Raw genomic sequence first — 19,650 nt, 5'->3', positions numbered from 1 at the left:
ACCATTAAATCCAAATTTCTCTAGTGTCATTCGCATGAAGCCCCAGTGGAGCCTATCAAAGGCCTTCTCCGCATCTAAGGAGAGGACTAAGAGAGGGGTCTTTTCTGCAGCACAAAATTCGATAATATCAATAACTCTTCTGGTATTATCAGGGGCCTGTCTATTTAGGACGAAGCCTACCTGGTCGTTCTTTATCAAAGAGGGGAGTAAGGGGCCTATCCGATTAGCTACCATTTTGGCGTATAGCTTCAAGTCGGTATTAAGTAAAGCTATGGGCCTGTAGTTTTGTGTTGAAGAAGGCGATTTGCCAGGCTTGGCTATCGTCACAATGCGGGACTCCAACATTTCGGGGGGGAATTGTTTAGCTTTCGAGGCTTCGTCAAAAACACTAACCAGTACAGGGGCTAATTGGTCCCTAAACGTCTTGTAGAAGTTTGAGGGGAATCCATCGGGGCCTGGGGCCTTATCGGCTGGGAGAGCGTCAATTGCCCTCTGGACTTCCGTCAAGGTCCAGGGGGCGTTTAGGGACATGCAAACCTCGGGGGTCAAGGAAGGCAAGAGGATGTCATCTAGGAACCTCCTTATACCTTCAAGGGTCGGCTGGGGGGTCTCGGAGTCGTCACCTAGGTTGTACAGTTTAGAATAGTATGATGAAAAGACATCCGCTATTTCTTTCGGGTCGAACACCTTTGCACCTTTATCAGTGTGAATCATGCGGATCTTTTCCTTCGCCCGTCTACCCCTCAGCCTCCTCGCTAGCATTTTCCCAGCCCTGTTGCCTAAGAGGTAATATTTCTGGTTGAGCCTAGCGATATTGCGGTGGACTATATCAAGGTAATGGCTATTAACTCTATCTCTTGCCTCCTTTAGGGATTTCAAAGTAGCGCTATCAGAAGGGTCTGCTTTATGGGCTGCCTCTAATGCCGCTAGGTTCGCCTCTGCGCTTGCTTGCGTCTGTCTGCTCTCCCTTTTGATTTTGGAGGCAATTTTAATTGCCGACCCCCGCACAACTGCTTTTAGGGCGCACCAATGAGTGAATGTAGATGTGTCCTTCGGGGAGTTGAGAGACAAATACTGGGAAAGGGACTCATGTATCTCCTGCCGGGACTCCAGTATAGTTAAGCTATGGGTCCCCAATCTCCAGGGGCCTGGGCAGGTGACTCTCTCGTTAATGGCCCACCTCAAAAAAAGTGGGGAGTGATCTGACCAAGACCTGGGGAGAATCTTTACCTCACTGAAGGTGCCAATGGACCATTTGTCTGAGAGTGCTAGGTCAATTCTGGAGTACGATCTGTGCGGGTTGGAATAGAACGTGTAGTCCCTAGTCGTCGGGTTTTTAATCCTCCATAGATCGTACACATCGTATTCCGCCAATACGGCCTGTAGACCTTTAGATGGGGAGGGGGGGCGAGACCTGACAGAGGAATGCGGGTTTGAGTTATCTGAGGAGGGATCTGGCGTGAGGTTGAAATCCCCCAAGATTATTAAGGCCCCCTTTGCTAGCTGATGGACTTTGTCTAACAGTTTCCTACAGAAAGAGATCTGCTTGCTATTTGGAGCGTAGGACGAAACTATTGTAACTTCCCTGTTGTCTAGTAATCCGGTCAGGATAAGAAACCTGCCCTCTGGGTCTGCATATTGAGAGGTGAGAGAGAAGTCACAATTCTGGGAGAAAAGAATCGCCACCCCCGCTTTCTTGGTGGGGCCGTTGGCCGTATAGCAGGCCGGGAAGAATCTATCATGAAAGAGAGGCGGGGCTGAGGATATGAAATGCGTTTCCTGAACTGCAACTATATGGGCCTTGTGTTTTCGGAAAAAGTTCAGGGCTATTTTCCTTTTGTTGGGGGAGTTGAGGCCATTGGCGTTTATAGATAAAAAGTTAACCATATTTGTCTAAAGGGGGATACGCTTGGCGTGATAGTTGATGTAGAGTATGTGGGTTGAAAGGGCAAACAGTATTGCGACAAGGTGGTGGGTTAAAAAGGGGGGCGGAAAAAAACAAAAAAAGGGAAGGGGAGTACGAACCCCCTGCCAGGGGGGGAATAGGGTGCCAAACCATGGCACACCTTGGTTACGCAAGGGGGGTGGTGGTCTATTGGGCGGAGAGACCACAGAAACAGATATACAACTATTGTGAACCAAACTACTATTAAAGCTAGCCTGACTGAACCTGGAGCAATCAAACAAACAAGCCCCTGACCAAAAAACTGTTAGGCTAAAGAACAATTAAATTTGACAATATACAGCGTATAGATAAACTCACCCGTGGCGCAAGGTCCCAGATCAGCACCCAAGGGGAGCACTCCCTGGGAGATGCGCAAGGAGGCCGGGCATCCTGTAGGGGTCGGGCCCAAGGAGACCCAACTTGCTGCATAGATATAGCCCCAAGGGACACCCGGTCACCAAAAAGAAACAAAAAGAAACAGAGAGAAGAGAAAACTAGAATTAGAGTCCAACAAGGAACCGTGAGTACGTCAGTCCATTAGGGCTCTCTGCAGAGGTATGTCCGAGGGAGCACTCGTCCACCAATGGGAAAGAGTCCAGTTTTAGCAGTAGTCACTTTAGGCATCTACTACCCATAATTTAGAGTACCTTGTAGCGCTTCCAGGGGGCGCTGAGACGTAGGGCCCGCGCGCCTGTAGAGGGAGGGTAGATCATTGGTCCCCGTCCGGGGCAGACCAGACCCGCTGGAGCCCACCCTCGGAACGGGGAGATGAAGTGGTGTTGCTATGCTGAATGTTGGAGAGGAATCGCATCCCTTCTTCCACTGTGGAGAGGACCACCGTTGAGCCGCCTCTGTTGAGTAGAAGCTTTGTAGGGAAGCCCCATCTATAGGGAATGCCTTCCTTGCGAAGAGCCGTTGTCACGGGGTAGAAGGAGCGTCTTTTGGCTAGTGTAGCTTGGGAGAGATCTCCGAATAGCTGTAGAGACCCCAGCGTGTTAGCTGAATCCTCGGAGGGTCTTGCGGCTTTTAATATTGCCTCTTTTATATGATAAAAGTGGACTCTCATAAGCACGTCGCGGGAGGCCTCAGCTGGGGCTCCTTTACCTTTAGGGAGCCTGTGGATCCGATCTAGTAGTAAGTCCGCTCTAGAGCAGTTTGGGAGGAGCTTTTGGAAGACCTCGGTGATATAATCGTTCAGGCTACTGTTTGACACTGAATCTGGAATACCGCGGACTCTGATATTATTACGGCGGGATCTGTCCTCCATGTCGGCGATCTTATCGCGGAGGGCGGAGACTTCTGCCTGGAGAGCTTCATGAGAAGAGATCAGTTCATTATGGGAAGTGGCAAATTCCCCCATTTTGGTTTCGACGTGGTCAGTACGGCCGCCTAGGTCGTCTATAGATCTCTGGCATGCCTGTAGGGTGGATTTGAAATCTTCAGAGACCTCTTTTTTAAATTGAGTGAGGAGGAGTTTCATAGACCCAACCGTAAGGGCTTGACCGTTATCCAGAGCCGCTACATCTGATGAGTGGTGCTCATGTGGCGGGGGTGCCTGGGGGGGATGGGGCGAGACTGCAGGGGATAAAGTGGGGGGGGGGTCCCCGGCATCCTTATGCTTCTTAGCACTCACGGGGGGAAGTTTGAAGAAGTCCACTTGTGATAGTGACTTAGGCGCCTTATTCTTTTTGTTAGGCATATTAGGGGTAGAGCGGGAACTCTTGATGACAAATTTACAAGATCGGGCTCCAACAAGCTTTGTGACGTAGAAGGCAGGTAAATAGGTGATAGTTCACATATCTCGTACGGTTAACTCTGAGTCAGGGCCTCTCCGCCAGTGTAAAGGCCTTTAGACCAGCATGTTGTGACAGGGTACCGCAGTACACTCACTAGGACCAGAGGTAACGCTTCCTGGGGATCGCCCAGAGGAGAGTGGGGCAGAGTCTACGGGCCAAACGGCCCAGGTCCAGGGCTTCACGAGGGGCGTTAGATGCAGGATAATGGTGGTGGTGGTGGGGAGGGGGTTCCCAGAAGTGGCCGGAGATTTGTGATATGGGGCAATAGGAGAGTAGCCCGGTCTTATTATGTAGTAGATCCACTGAAGGGAGGCTACCCAGAAGGGACTTGCACCCTGGGTTATGCCTGGCAGACAGTTTAACACAGCTGTGCTGTGTCACAGACTGGTGTACTGCCTGCTATCTGTAGCTTCTAGAGAGGGGGGGTATAGTGTGCGTGGTCAGTGGGGCACACTTTTATCTGGGGTGGGCAGGGGTGTAGGGGTTGGTCTCCCCGCCAGCCGTTTTACTCACTGTGGCGGCAGCAGGAGCAGCAGCGTCCCGGGGCAGCCTGATCCAAGATGGCCGCCGTCACATCCAGAGCTGGGGGGCGCTCGCTGTTCCCGGCTCCCCTCCCGTCCACCGGGTCCCTCTGGTAGGTCAGCTGAGGTGGGGGAGGTAGGGGCACTCCACCGCCGTCTCCCCCGCACGCATCCGCCCCTCCTTCAGCCTCCGGTTGTCGTTTTCGTCCGCGACGAGGTCCTGGAGCTCCGTCGCGGGCGCGGGGATGTACTCGGGGCCGCGGCTTTAGGGCAGGCGAGGGCCGCAATCCGCAGGATGGGATTTCTCCCCTCCCCGACTCCGCGGCGCCCACGCCTCCACGCCGGGCAGTAGCCGAGGGTCTGCTGGGCTCTGTCAGCCGGGCTGGTGCCGGTAATTCTCGGTGAAACAGGGTTTTTTAGGGCCAACTGCGGGAGCGCTCACAGAGACGCGTCTCACTCCCTGTAACGCCAGACCACGCCCCCCATTTGCATCATTTAAAACTATATGGAGCAGCTGATTGGTTGCCATGGGCCACTTCTCTGGCTCCGTTCTCCTCCCTTATCACTGCTTCATACATCTACCTCTTTAAGTCTAGAAGGCTTACTCGTAAAAGATATTCGCTCCACCACTTCATACAGAATGTTAATCATTTCTGCAGCGCAGAATACATAGGCTCCTTAATAATAAACATGGCACCCTGTAAAACATTTTGGGTGAAATGTAATAGGATGAGAGGTTCAGAAAGAGAGATTTGGTAGGAAATCTCTAGTTTTTTTACAGCGGCAATCATTTACACTGCAAAATCAAATTGGTTTTGCAGTGTAAATGATTGCCGCTTTAAAAAACCTGGAGATTTCTTACCAAATCTCTCACTTTCTGAATCTCTCATCCTGTTAAATTTCGCCCTGTATGTTTATTTATTATAGTTAACCAAGCTAAAATATATAGGTGATTGGGGGACAATAGGGATACCCATCTTGGGGCCTTAGGATTGCTGAGCGTGACTACTCAAACCCATCTGGCTAGACGGCTAAAGAAAGTCGACCATGTCTAGATCGAAAGTAACGGAAATTCGACACCAGCGTTAAGAGTGGAGGGAGCGCGGTCGATGGTCGCATAGTTGACATAAGTTTTTCAATTTTTTTTTTTGTGCCGAATGTCACGGGTCAACTTGGTTCATACTTTACTATCTAATTGGACATAGAGTGAGATTATAATAATGTGCTGAGCATAGCGAGCCATGCTAGGGGACATTGTACACATATATGGTGTCCATGGGGACGACTGTGACATTCGGCACCCAAAAAAAAATTGTGAAGAACTTGCCAACCATGCTCCCGTCGCTCTAATGCTTTAGTCTATCTTCCGTTACTGTCAATCTAGATATGGCCGACTATTTTAGACTAAGGGTGGTCGACTATAACATGGTGGATCTAGACAACGTGTAGCAGGGGACAGTATTGAGGGGGAATGGAGTCTGTAGAAATGTGCTTCAAAAAGTGAGTAGTAATCAATGTGGTGCAGGAGTGGTGAGCATCCGCAACATTTGGCGTGATTCATATTTGTAATACCGTAAACCTGGGTCTGACCTTTTCACACTAAGCACAGGTCACCCATTATACACCTTGCGTCCCTGGTGTAACCCTTCTTTTAACTGCCGTTGAATTGACCGGTTGCTCGACTGTGGCTATTCACTTTGTTGGTCTCACACTGTATCTCAACCTAGGTCGACCCAGCAGTAACCCAGGTTATTTGTGCAATGTGAGAGGGATATTAAAAGTAAAGCGAAAAAAGAAAGCAGCTGGGCCAACACCATGATGCACTGTAGGTGGGGCCGATGTAACATGCAGAGATAGTTAGATTTGGGTGGGCTGTGTTCAAGCGGTTATCTAAATTGCAGCGTAAAAATGAAGCGGTCTAAAGGTGGTCTTACACTTAATGCAATTTTGTCCGATTTCACCCGATTCTGGCGACCAAATCGCATGTATTTGACATCAAATCCGATACGTGGCCCTGTACGCATCAGATCGTATGCGGAGATTGATCCTGCACATAAGATAAATCGGAATCAAAGCTATCAGTGCACATTGCAGCTGAATCCGATTTATCGATTATTTTCCTTGAACTCCCCTGGCAGCTCCCCGGGAGTCCTTCAGTGCTATTTTTACATGCGATAAATCTCATGTGAAAACGGGACATAAAGTGCCAAATGGAAGGACTCCAGCGGAGCTGCCGGATGAGTTCAAGGGAAATCCGACACGACTTGTCCTTCAGACAAGTCACACTAATGTATGGAGGCCTTAACATTTGTGAGCTACAGTATTTACCATCCACAGAAAAAATATAACCCACCCAAATATAAATTTCTCTGCACATGTAACATCAGCCACACCTGCAGTGCAACATGGTTTTACCTAGTTGTTGCTTTTTTTATTTACTTACAGCACACTTAGAATCCGGGATTGGGTGGGAGACTCTTTAAAGTCATGTGGCTTTCACGGCCCCCTAGTAGAGCGGGCAAGTCTACCAAATGGTTGCCACTACCCGCATATAAACCCCCGTCCCTGTAATCGGAAGGGGACATTGGGGTACTATGCTGGTAATCTTGTCATTCTGTAGAGGAAATGGGGCCACAGTGACGTGATTTTGTGGACATGTCCCCACTCCACTCCTTTGTGTCATTGCACCACTGGCAAACCCCCCTCCCCAATATGCAGGGGACATGTTACAGCATGTGGAGGAGGCAGCCAGAAAATCGGCAGGTTAATTGACAGTCAAAAGGTCAACATGGGGTTTTTCACTTTTTTTTGGGAGTCGACATTCGGTATTTCACGCCTTGCCATCCACTATGGGGTGGCGGGAGAATAAAATAGTGTGCCGAGCGTAGCAAGGCACCATGCCAAAAGCATGGCGAGTGCAGCGGTGCTAAGTTTCAGTGTCCATGTCGTGTCGACATTTGGGAAAAACCCTATGTCGATCTTTTGACGGTCGACCTAATGCTTGTATAGACCTAATGACCCTGTCTACCTGTACCATGTTGACCTAAAGTCATGTCGACCTTCTTGCTTGCCGACCTAAATGCATGTCGACCTAGTGACTGTTGACCAACATGCTGGTGATCTAATGATCCCTACCCGCAGAAATGCGTTTGGTTCTCGTATTCCACAGTCCTGATCTACAGTACGAAAAGGGGGTTGCAAGGGAGTTATGTTTCCATATTTCTTAGTAAAATTAATTACCACTGATCCTCTCCAGCAACAGCTTGTATGGAGATTGGGCATTAATTCTATAGCCGGGACCCCAAAGACCATGCTTTAATAAAGGTTGAAACGCAGGCCACTGTTAAACAATTTTCTCAGAAATAAGATTTGAAGGTGACAATGACATGCCAACCTCTTTATGTTGCTACTGAGGTTGTCTAGCAAACATCAGCCCAAATGAGATGTCCAGCAGAAATAGCATGTGAGTAATGTGTTGCGTTTTAACACATAGATACACACACACACACACACATACACATACATTGTGACACTCTTATTTACAGGGAGAACCTTTCAGAAAACCATATGCGTAAGGAGAATGCAGCTCCTTTCAGAATGCAGTTGACAGGCTGGTGTGACTACAAGTTCAGTCTCCCTCCAGAGCACCCACAGTCCACAGACAAAAGGAAGCGTACATGCCATTGTATCTGAATGGACTCCTATAATATTGACTTTATAGCTGACGATGTTTGCCGGGCTGGTTGCTGTGGAGCGCCTCCCTGTTTCAGCTGTGGAATGAGGCACTGATAAAGTGCTGTGTGATAGTGGAGCGGAAATAGAAAGGCAGCTATGTGCCAGGAACAGACATAGCTGGAACATCACAGGGGCTGGAGGTGTGCCAGTGGAATTTGTGAGGTAACTGTGAAGAAGGATCAGTCTGCCAGTGTTTAAATAATAAAAGGAGAGTCTCCGAGCAGAGCACAAAAGCCAAACAAATGAGGGATGGCTGGCATATGTATCACTGCCTCAAAATCACGTTTTGATCTACTTTATATCAAACATAAGGGGACTCTGCTCATAGGGTCATAAACCACCAGACCCAACATAAAATCTAGTGGTCCAGTCTGTAAAGTAGTACAATGCATCACAAACATCAGTGATGTCATGGTCTTCTAAAGAATTTATGAAGATGTCTGTATACATTCAACTTTTGCTGGACAACTGCCTCCCGATAAGCCACAAATTGTACTATGTTTTGGGCAGAGCTAGATTTTGATGATGTCGGGCCATAGGCAAGAAAATCTTTTTGGGCCCCCGTCCTCAACCCCCACTTTTCGAAAAAAAACAACAAAAAAAAAATATCACTCCAACTGGATTCAAGTAATCTCTGGCCCTCCCATGCAGCTGGTTCCTAGGCAAGCACCCATGTTACAAAGAGAAAAATGTATCACACACTGGCGCTACCAGTAGATCTCCATCAACCTTAATATTGTGAATTCATAACGTTAAAGTGGTTGGATATCTACCGGCAGCGCCAGTATGGGACACATTTTTCTCTTTGTTGTATGTGAATCTGGAGTTTGGGTGAAGGCTCCCTTGGTGTCACCGCAGGCTGAAGCCATGTGCACATTGTAAACCACCTATTGACAATGTAGATTTGCCCATGTTAGACAGTGGATAATACATCTCTGGGGTTTGGGTCTAAAAAGATTTGTGATTGTGATGAACCATTTATCTATATATGGCACATATGCTCCAGGTGTCAGGCTTGAGTAGTTTATTCAGTCAGAATTGTAGACTTGTTCAACTTTGACCAAGATCTTATCAGTGATCAGATTGTTATCTGAACGATCCACCTTCTTGTCTAGTGACTGGCACCATTGTGTGTTGTGTAAGCTACAATTTAACTGTATCCATATTCTGCACATCATACTGAAAAGGATATTAGAGCCTTTATTGCAAGTCTGATCAGAGAGCAGGAAGTTTCTCGTTAGGCATGAATTACGTTCTCCACGTGGAGCTGGTGAGTCGGTATTTGTAGAAGGCGTGAATAGAACACTTTGATATCTTGTCAACAGGCCATAGGTCCTTGACCCAACCACCCAAGAAATTGTTCTACAAAGGAATAATGACTTTGTAACAAAGGCAAAAATATCACCAAGACCGAATCACACCTCACATAAATTATGTCATTTGCACTCATTGGCGTAATGGAAAATGTGGTCGGGAACTAAAACATTGCAACAAAAGGTATTTAATGCAAATGCACTGATTTGAAAACCTTAGGAATAAAATGAGGTTGAAATAGCTTATTTTTGTCATGTTAACTTCATTGTCAAATGTGGAAATTACTGAGACACTTAAACACCCTGATTTTGGATTTGTTTCATATACTGTAAGTGATCTAGTCAGGTCACTTAGAAAATGACCTGAAATCACCCCGTGTGTACCACCCATTACCTACTACTTTATAAACCATATTTATAGCTTTGTTAATCTAGATCATGGATGGGCAACCTTCGGCCCTCCAGCTGTTGTTAAACTACACATCCCAGCATGCTCTGATACAGTTTTACTATTTGGCTATGCTAAATCTGTTGCAGGGCATGCTGGGATGTGTAGTGCAACAACAGCTGGAGGGTCGAAAGTTCCCCATCCCTGATCTATATAATCAGACTGTTTATGATTGAAGTATACATTGTAAATCTAGACTCTTACACTCTAATTGAGTTATCCTCCCAAGTAGTATGCTAATTGGAATAAAAACATTGTGAGTTAATGGCTGACTGACCATCAGAAGTGACGTTCTTTCTTTAACTGCCATATAAATATCTATTACTACCGATGACCATTAACACTGCAGGGTCAGACCTGGTGAGTGCTTATTTTATTTTTTTAAATGAAGCCGATCGTAATATTGGAGTTTTTATAGTTTTATTGTATAGAAAATACTGTTCAAAAGCAATTTTTTTTGTTCAGTCATTGGTATAGTGTCACATTAATCAAAAATCGGTACTTGTGTAGTTTCACGGCGCCCACACTGCGGGCTCGGTGGCTCGCTACGCTCGCCACGCTATTTGAAATCAACTCCATGCCAACATGGATAGTGGAGGTATGAACTATCCATGTTGGCATGGAGTTAAGTTACTTTTTTGGACATATTTTGTGGCGAGCGTACACCCGGAAGTATGCTGGCGCCGTGAAACTACACAAGTACCCAAAAATCAAGTACAAATAAGTGAGTGGCATTCTGGTGATTAGCCCTTATAGTAACCACTGTCCCCAATGCTATAAACACTGCAGAAGCCGTTTATTGGCAATGACGGCAACACATCTTACATCGGCATAGTTGGGTGAAAGGATTGTTTTGGAAACATCTTTGTGAAGCCAAAGAAAACACGAGATCCTTACATTACGTGCTAGCTATTTTCATGCTTATTCCAGTCATGCTCTGTAAGTCTTTCATCACTGTTTCTGAGTTCAGAGGGAAATGTTTTCCTCTAATGTATGAATTCTGGGCTGATTAAGCCTCTGTACACACATCCATTTCCTATCACATGGTCACTTCCTTCTCTTTGCTGAAAATGTTCAACTCTGAATTCCCCCTTGCCTCTTACTGTCCTTCAAGAATGGCAACCCAGATTTTTTTTTTTAGTTTGTTTCTAGGAAAACCAGAACTTAGATGAGTGGGTGGAGCCTATTGTTGCCGGTCTCTTCAGGAAATACACTGACATTCTGGCTGCTTATGAAGTTTTGCGGTACTCTTTACCTAGAACGGCGACCATCGCGACCATCGAATGCACTAAAAAACGGGTGCAATGCGATGCCCGCGATGGCCGCGATTTCCCATAGGGACCAATGTTAAAAGTCAGATTGGACGCGATTTTAGTGTTCAATGCCTCAATGCCCGCGATTTTTCCATAGGAAACAATGTTAAATGGGCCACAGAGCCCTAATAGTCCCCCTGAAGTCTGAAATGGCCCCCACAATTTTTTACGGCACCCCACGATCAACCCGAAGCGTGGCGAGCGCAGCGGTACGCGTCCTCCGACCTTTTCATACCCCCACTATCCACGTCGGCGTGGAGTTGAGAATAGAATAGTGTGGCGAGCGAACGCGGATACCTTCACAGGTAAACGCGTCCCCTCGCGGGCTTCACAGGTGTCCGCGTCGCCACGGACACCTGTGAAGCCCACGAGGGGACGCGTATAACTGTGAAGGTATCCGCGTCCCCTCGCGGGGCTCGCTGCGCTCCGGGCTCGGTGGCTCGCTGCGCTCGCCACACTATTCTATTCTCAACTCCACGCAGACGTGGATAGTGGGGGTATGAAAAGGTCGGAGGACGCGTACCGCAGCCCCTCGCGGGCTCGCTGCACTCGCCACGCTTCGGGTTCACATTGATAGTGGGGTGGCGTTAAAAATTGTGGGGGCCATTTAAGACTTCAGGGGGACTATTAGGGCTCTGTGGCCCATTTAACATTGTTTCCTATGTAAAAATCACGGGCATTGAGGCATTTAACGCTAAAATCGCGTCCAATCTGACTTTTAACATTGATCCCTATGGGAAAATCGCGGGCATCGCGTCGCACCCGTTTTTTATGTGCCCGCGATGGCCGCGATTTTTTACCCCCGACGCCCGCGATTCTAATCGCGGTCGCCGTTCTAGGTAAAGAGTACCAGTTTTGCCAAAGGGAGTCTTTCCATATCATTCTCTTGGCTAGCTCCTAATGTGGAACTTATAGACTAATTGTTAGCATCTATTACTTACAACTTACTGACCATAAAACTGCATTTCGGTGTAAAGATGTCCACCTTTTGTGGACTAGAACCAATGATGAATTGCTAGTGCTCATTAAGAACAGGTACCTGGCAATGAGGCCCATCACCTACTATGTCCCAGTATGAACTGCATGCAGCTATGGCATAAAGAGTTGACTGTTTAAAAGGTTGACACTAAGGGCCAGATATATCAAGCTTCAAAAAGTGATAAAGTGGCGAGTGTTAAACAACCAGCTCCTACCTGTCACTTTTCAAACCCAGCCTGTAACATGGCAGTTTGGAGCTGATTGGCTGGACGTTTATCGCTCTCCACTTTATCACTTTTTGAAGCTTGATACATCTGGCCCTAAATGGCCAATTTAGGCAAAAGGTTGAAATGTTAAATGACGACACATAAAAAAGTCAACCATTGCTATTTTGCCCTCCCACATTTGTTGATCTCTAGTTTATTTTTAAATAAAATGTAACCTTTATTGAATAAATCTTAAAACAGTTGCGAAATATAGACACACATATACAAACATGAGACACGGACAGTGTTTTAAAAAGGAGGATAAGAAATCCTCACTCAGTGTGGCTCTACCCTGTGTACACCCTTAATTCTGGTAGGTGTACTAGTTAGAACAACTGTATTGCAATTTAATATCACCCTTTTAATAATATCGGGGATAGATGGCTCATAAGGTCGCCTGCAGGCATATGGAGTATAAAGGCAGTGAGCCTGGTATGATGCGTACAATTAAACTCCGTAAGCTAGGTGTAATTTATATAGTTATATATATGTCCCATGAATCGTTTGGGTAGTGAGCGGGGTTTCAGAGAGCTGCGGTGTGGATGTCACACGCCGCGTCTCTGTGAGCGGACTCAGTGAAAACTGACGACCGCTCCGACCTTGCGCCTAACACTAGTACAGATCAAAATACATTTAGCAATTGGGGAAGGTCCTGATGAAGCTCCTCTGCGAAGCATACGCTGACCAATATTCTTAGTGTGCGCTCTCCCCTGCTCCCTTCCCCGAGCAATTATAAAAGGACTGCACGTGTGTATGCGCGAGCCCTTCATGCAAAGAAAGCCGGAGTCTGCTTTTCTGTAAGCTGGCTGATTGACCACCTGGCTGATTGACAGATGGTCAGCTGGTTTCAGGGAGTGTCAGAGAAAAACATTGGCAGACCCGGGCTGGATACCGATTTCTGTAAGGGGTCTTTGTAGAGACCTGTAGGTAGAAGGCTTCGCCTGGCACCCTGACTTAATCATTAGGTCAGTTGAACTTGAACTAAAGAGGACATTGTACTGTATATTCATTTCTGTACAAACCATATGATTTTCAGGCAGCATTTGTCCTGTATGTTGTATCTGCCCAGGGTACAAGGAATGTTTCATTCCATTGGTGACCCTCCTCTGTGTAAGTCACACTATTAGGGAAATAATTCAGCTTGTATTCTGAGTGAGTCTAAAGACATGTGCCCTGGTATCTGCTCAGTCTGTAAAGTGCGCCCTATCCTATCCTGAAATGCAACTGTAAAGGGTTACTGGAGATCTGGGGACTTCAGGAGACTGGATATACATTGATAAGTCATTTTTTGTTTTGATATTGGAACACATTGTATCTCTAGTTCAGTGACCTTTAAGACATGTTTCTGCTCTTTGTTTGTTTTCTAAGCCTATGGGGGGCATTCAATCCCCCGCCGCTATTCCGGCAGGGGAAATAGCGGCGGGGCCCTATTCAACGCGGTCTTTCCCGACAGCATTGAACACGGATCTCGGCAGAATGGGTCCGACTTTAGAAAGCAGACCTGGGATTGAATATCCCCCAATGTATCATTATATTTTGAATATAAATGTAAATTTGAAATTTGAAACAAATATTTATTTTAAATTTAATTAAATAAAATGTTTAACAATTTAATTAAAGAAAATGTTTAACAAAACAACATGATATCTGGTAAGTTTGCAGCCATCTCTGTAACTGATACCATGCATAATAATTGGCTTTGTGTTGTCTCCTCGGGGAGAGTGTAAGGACTCTGACTCACCTGCGTGCTCTGAGCAGACGGTAAAGTGATGTACTAGACAACATATCACCAGAACTGCTATATATAGCTCCTAAATGGTCTTCAGCTTTCTGTGATTTCTCTGCTTTCATTAGACGTTAATGAAGCGGAGTGGCGCGCTTTGAGATCCCACTGTGTATATTTCAGTGTCTTGGATTGTTTGTTCTTTAAAAATCCAGAGGAATAGATCAACTGTTACCATGCAGAGAAATTACCGAAGAGCTAGGTCACTATTCTTGTCTGTTTTTCACAGGTTCATAAATTCTTGAAAAGGACATTTAGGGCTGTATTTAATTAACCTGAATAGCTGACCGAGATGAAAAGGGTTGTAGTTTTAAGGGGCATACATACAGGGCGATCTTAGACTGTTTTCCAGGCGATCTGACTAGATCACTTTGAAATGAAGCATGGATTGCTCCTTGTGTATGCCCCACGAGTGTCTTGTGTCGCCATCGCCTGGCTAAATCTTGACTACATGTAGACAAGATCTAGTCAGATTCCTGGTGTTCTAATCGGAGAACACTGCTTAGCGCATATCGCCCGTATACATACATTGCTACGTGTGTGTGGAGGATCTAGCAAGACTAGGTCACTCAGCACACCGGGCTCATGGACAACGCCCTGTATGTATGAACATTTAGGGCCAGATGTACTAAGCTTGAAAAGTGATAAAATGGAGATTGATAAACCACCAGCCAATCAGCTTCTTCCAGTCATGTCACAGGATGTGTTTGAAAAATGACAGGTCGGAGCTGATTGGTTGGTGGTTTATCACACTCCATTTTATCACTTTTAAAGGCTTAGTACATCTCGCCCTGAACTTTTATTCAATTACAGCTCCTTTCCTTCAGAAGGAGTATGAGTCAGTGGGTCGAGCAAATTAAGGTTGGCGTACATTGGGTTAACCAATGACTTTCAACAGGCTTTAGGTCGACACTTGAAAAAGGTCGAAAGGGTCAAAGGGTCGATGCAAGCATTAGGTCGACAATCAAAAGGTCAACATTGCTTTTTCATGGTTTTTGTCTAGAATGTCAAATATCGACATTGACACAGTCTAAGTGTGCCTCGTTCGCTCGCCATGCTTCGGGCACACTATTCTATTCTTCCTCCACGCCCTAGTGAATGGTAGAGCATGAGATACCGCCTGTCGGCTCAAAAAAAGGGAAACCCCCTTGTCGACCCTTTGGACCTTAAACCTTCTCAATATCGACCTAATGCTTGTGTAGACTTTGTCACCGTCAACCTTTTTCGTGTTTCGACCTTCAGTGGTCTACCTTAAGTGTCGACCTAACGTCCGTATACCCTCAGAAGGAGTTGAAAAGATATCCATTATTATTTTGTCATTAAATAGTCACAGGCCCTTCATCGCAGCTCATTCAGAATGTTAAATTAATTGAATGCGGCCCTTTATGCAGAGAAAACAAGAATCGAAGGGAACCACCATTGCATTCTAAAATGTTATCTTCCGTGTTTAAAAGTTAGAACGACACGTGCACTATCTCATAACACACAACTGTAGTGTTGGAAGCACAACACATAAAGGAACATGTATAACCACATGAAGAAAACATTTCGAATGTTTGTTTTTGAGCCTTAATTCTGAAGTACATGTGTATTGTCTTTTTCCTCTCTCATCGCCTCCTGTACCATCTTTTTATGGTCACTTGATTGTCATTATTGGATGACACAACCTGACAGTAACATTTGCCCACGGGGCAAGCTGAGAGCCAAAGCAGCACGTGTGTCCAATACCATGACACTTATATTAAGATTCATATATCAACACTTTGTGACTCTCATTTATTGAAAATAGGTCTATTCATTTTTTCCACCTATTAATTGTGAGGGCAGCTTCCTCTGCCTGGATTGGGGGTACTTAAAATTACATTTTCTCAGAATACAGACATTGCAGGCAAATTTTCTATTCAATATGGTAATGTTCACCCGCAGAAAGATAATTGAATCACTACCAGTGAGTGACATCTCAATTGACCTCTCCATTATAGCATTGCAGACCTATATGTGCACAAGATGATGCAGTGAATAAATGATTATTTTCCTTGTAATGTGTACTGAATTTAGTTATAGAGCATATTCTCCAAGGTGTATGTGATGTCTGTTTAGTATGTATATTTGATAACTTTGTTTCTTTTTTCTTTTTCTTTTCTATCTAGTTGAAGAAAATACACAGAATATTTTATTCACCGGCCACAGTGTGGGCTATCCCAACAGCAATATCTGCATCCAAGATGATCTGTACAAAATGGGCTTTACAAAGGGAGTTTCTGTGTCTTTGCCGTCATCACCTCTGCTGCCTCGCCAGTCATATGCGATGCAGCAACGCCACAAGAAATCTCCAGGTATGCTGCGCTTACATCACTTATTATGTTCCTTGTTTTGTATCTCTCTCTCTCTCTCTACTGTTATCTTTGTTTAACTGTTCAAGCATGCAATGATTACACACATTATGAAAAAAAAATTCTAAACCATACTCTTTCAAATTACAGTCTGATCTCCCATGCCCCTCCAAGCTACTTGAGAGACTTGTCTACACTCACCTCACACACTTTCTTAACTCACATAACTTATCAGCCCCACATTAGTCAAGTTTTCTTTTTCAACACTCCACAGAGACATTACTGACTCAAGTAGTAAATAATCTGGTCACTGCTAATACGGCCTACACACATGCCGATATTAAGGCATTTTCTAAGCGACTTTGCTTAGTTTTGCAAAGTCGCTTAGAAAATGCGGTACTTATGTAATATCTGGGCTCCCGTTTTTCTTATGAGAACGCGTCCCCTCGCGGGGCTCGCCACGCTTCGGGCACGGTGGCTCACTGCGCTCGCCACACTATATAAAATCAACTCCAAGCGTAGTTGGATAGTAGGGGTATGAAAAAATGGGGTGCATTTAACATGGGAGTCCAGATAATACATAAGTACCGAAAATGCCCCTATATCGGTGTGTGTGTGTGGGGGCTATATCAACAGGAATGCGCGTCCCCGCGCATCGCTGCCGCTGGCCGATATTGATGAGCAGTGTCCATCAATATCGGCATCGCCAGTGTTCACTCACCGGAGAACACTGGCGCTGTCAGCTCGCTCAGCACACAGAGCTGACAGCTCGCTCTGTGTGTGGGCTGTCAGCTCTGTGTGCTATGCGATAGTGGCGCAGCACAGCCCGACCTAGCATAGCTAGGTGGCCCTACACACATTGCTATGTGTGTAGGGCCCATAACTCCAAAGGCCATTGCTCCCTTCTTATTCTTCTAGATGTCGCTGCTGCTTTTAAGACCAGTTGACCACTCTCTTCTCCTACAAACACTACAATACCTAGGTCTTCCAGAGACCGCCATTTCTTGGTTCTCATCCCACCTATGTAATCGCTCTTCAGTGTTCGTTTCTCTCAATCTGCCTCGTCTTTGCTATATCTATCAGCTGGAGTACTGCAAGGTTCAGTTTTAGGTCCTGTGCTTTTCTCAATCTATAATAATTCTCTTGTCAAAGTAATTCGTTCTTTTGTATTTCAATATCATCTGGCTGATACTCAAATCTACCGATTCCTCCTACCTTGTCACCAACTGTATTGGTCCGTGCCACCGAATTCCTTTGGTAATTTTCATCTTGGATGTCATCTTGCAATTTCAAACGTAATAATTCCAAAACAGAATTCATTATATTTCCACTGACCAATAGCTATAACTAATCTGATAGCTCTATCACTGTTGAGAATTTGGCAATCGGTCCTTCCCCCACAAGCTTACTGCCTAGGTGTCATCCTTGACTCTGAACTGTCCTTTGTTCCATATTCAATCTGTCAGAGTCACACAAAAAATCATTCTGTCATCATCATCTGGATTGATTATTGCAACAGCTGATAGCTGCAAAGATAATCTTCCTTGATAGATGGTAATCATCTGCAGAACTGCTCTGTCCCGCTTTTGGTTACCTGTGTTCTACTAGATTTGATATTAAATACTTTTACTCATGCACAAGGCCATAAACCAAACTACAACAATGAACATCTCTTCTCATCTCAAAATATTTCCCAACCTGACCTTTTTATTCTCAATGTCTACGTCACTCATCCACATGCATTATTTGCTCATATTAATGATTGCAGCACTTTCTTTGAGCTGCACCCACTTTTGTGCACCCTCCCATGCACAATAAGATTCTCCTAGTCTCCAAACCTTCAAGCATTTCCTAAAAACTTACCCCTAACTCAAGGTAATCCAGTTCTGGAACTACCCAGATAACGTTCATGAACTTTCCTATCCGATGACATCCCCACCAAACATATCCTCACAAATTTTTTCTTTCTTCATTTTCTAATACTGGTTTCAGACCGCACTCTGTACCCGGGTTATTGCCATGTCATTGTGGCCCCAACACGGGTCGAGGTGCGGTCTGAAAGGGCCACCTCGGGTCCAGCAACACAGGAGTTCAACCCTGTAATGACCAGGGCTGAACACAGCTCTAACCCGTGTCACATGCAGTGTGAGCCGGGTACCTGGGTCGAGCGACCCAGGTCCCGTTCACAGTATGGCGGAGGCAGCACTGTCAACTCCAAGTGCTGCCTCCTCCCAAGCCGCCGCTCAGCTCCGCCCCATGTGACGTCACCGACCATGTAATAAGCCGGGTCGGACGTGGAGCTTTCAGACCGCAAATGTGTCGCTTCGGGGATGGAACCGGTTTCCTAATCCCTGGTGCGACCTGGCATTTGCGGTCTTAAAACGGTATAACATTGTTTGGTGAACAAATCATTCAGCCCACCAAGAACCTCTGCAATCTGGTGGACCATTATGCAATAGATAACACCTATACTTTCCTTATAGATTGTACGCCTGTGAGTGGGGTCTTCCTACCTCTCTGTATGTCTTTTAGTACCCAGTTTTGTTTTAACGTTTTTTTTTAATCTGTTTGTAAAACGCAATGGAATTTTCTGCACTATATAAGAAACGGTTAATAAATAAGTTTGGTTTTATCATTGTTCGTCTCTATAATTTTGCTTCCACGTATAAAAATAAAAGCAGCAGTGGAATCAGACTAACAGTGGGTTCTATGTTGCTGCATTGTGATTGGCTCACAGGGACAAGATGTTCATAGGTGGTTTTATGGATTTGGCCAAATTTACAAGAATCTTGTACATGGAAATATACTGTATGTATGTGGACCTGTTTTACTGAAGAAGTCTGTACAAACGGAAATGAATGTTGTAATACTGTATCCCCTCTTGGTATGTAGCACACATGTAGCCATAAAACCTTTATGAATGTTTCTGTGAGTAAGCCAGAATGGGACACGGATCACTATCTCATTCTTTATGGTCCCGCCTTGTGGACTTTAACCTGCTGCTGTATTAGCCTGACATTGGAGGAAGGGCTGGCAAAGCAGATGATGACGTTCTTGTGTTTATTTTGGATGTAAAAGTCTGTTTTCCCATAATGCACTTCAGAATGAATATGACAGGCTGATAGATTTTCTTCATTTTCAATTTTGCATTGTCTAATTTCTACCACAACATTCCATTAATCTTGTATTGTGTAACAGGAATGATGTAATATTACTGGT

The 19,650-nt window shown here is 45.4% G+C and overlaps 1 protein-coding gene across 2 annotated transcripts in view; it reads left to right on the top strand.

Moving 5' to 3' along the window:
- Nucleotides 1-19,650, top strand: part of TANC1 (tetratricopeptide repeat, ankyrin repeat and coiled-coil containing 1) — a 224,372-nt gene that overhangs the window by 105,042 nt on the left and 99,680 nt on the right. For both annotated transcript variants that reach the window (XM_083154002.1, XM_083154004.1), the window contains exon 3: nucleotides 16,249-16,434. In XM_083154002.1, coding sequence (XP_083010128.1) covers nucleotides 16,249-16,434 — 186 coding nt within the window. The remainder of the gene's footprint in view (nucleotides 1-16,248; nucleotides 16,435-19,650) is intronic.

Source organism: Crinia signifera, chromosome 7 (assembly GCF_055691185.1).
Source record: "Crinia signifera chromosome 7, ASM5569118v1, whole genome shotgun sequence".
Classification (NCBI taxonomy): Eukaryota; Metazoa; Chordata; class Amphibia; order Anura; family Myobatrachidae; genus Crinia; species Crinia signifera.
The sequence above is the reverse complement of the archived record's forward strand: the minus strand, read 5'-3'. Positions and strand labels throughout refer to the sequence as shown.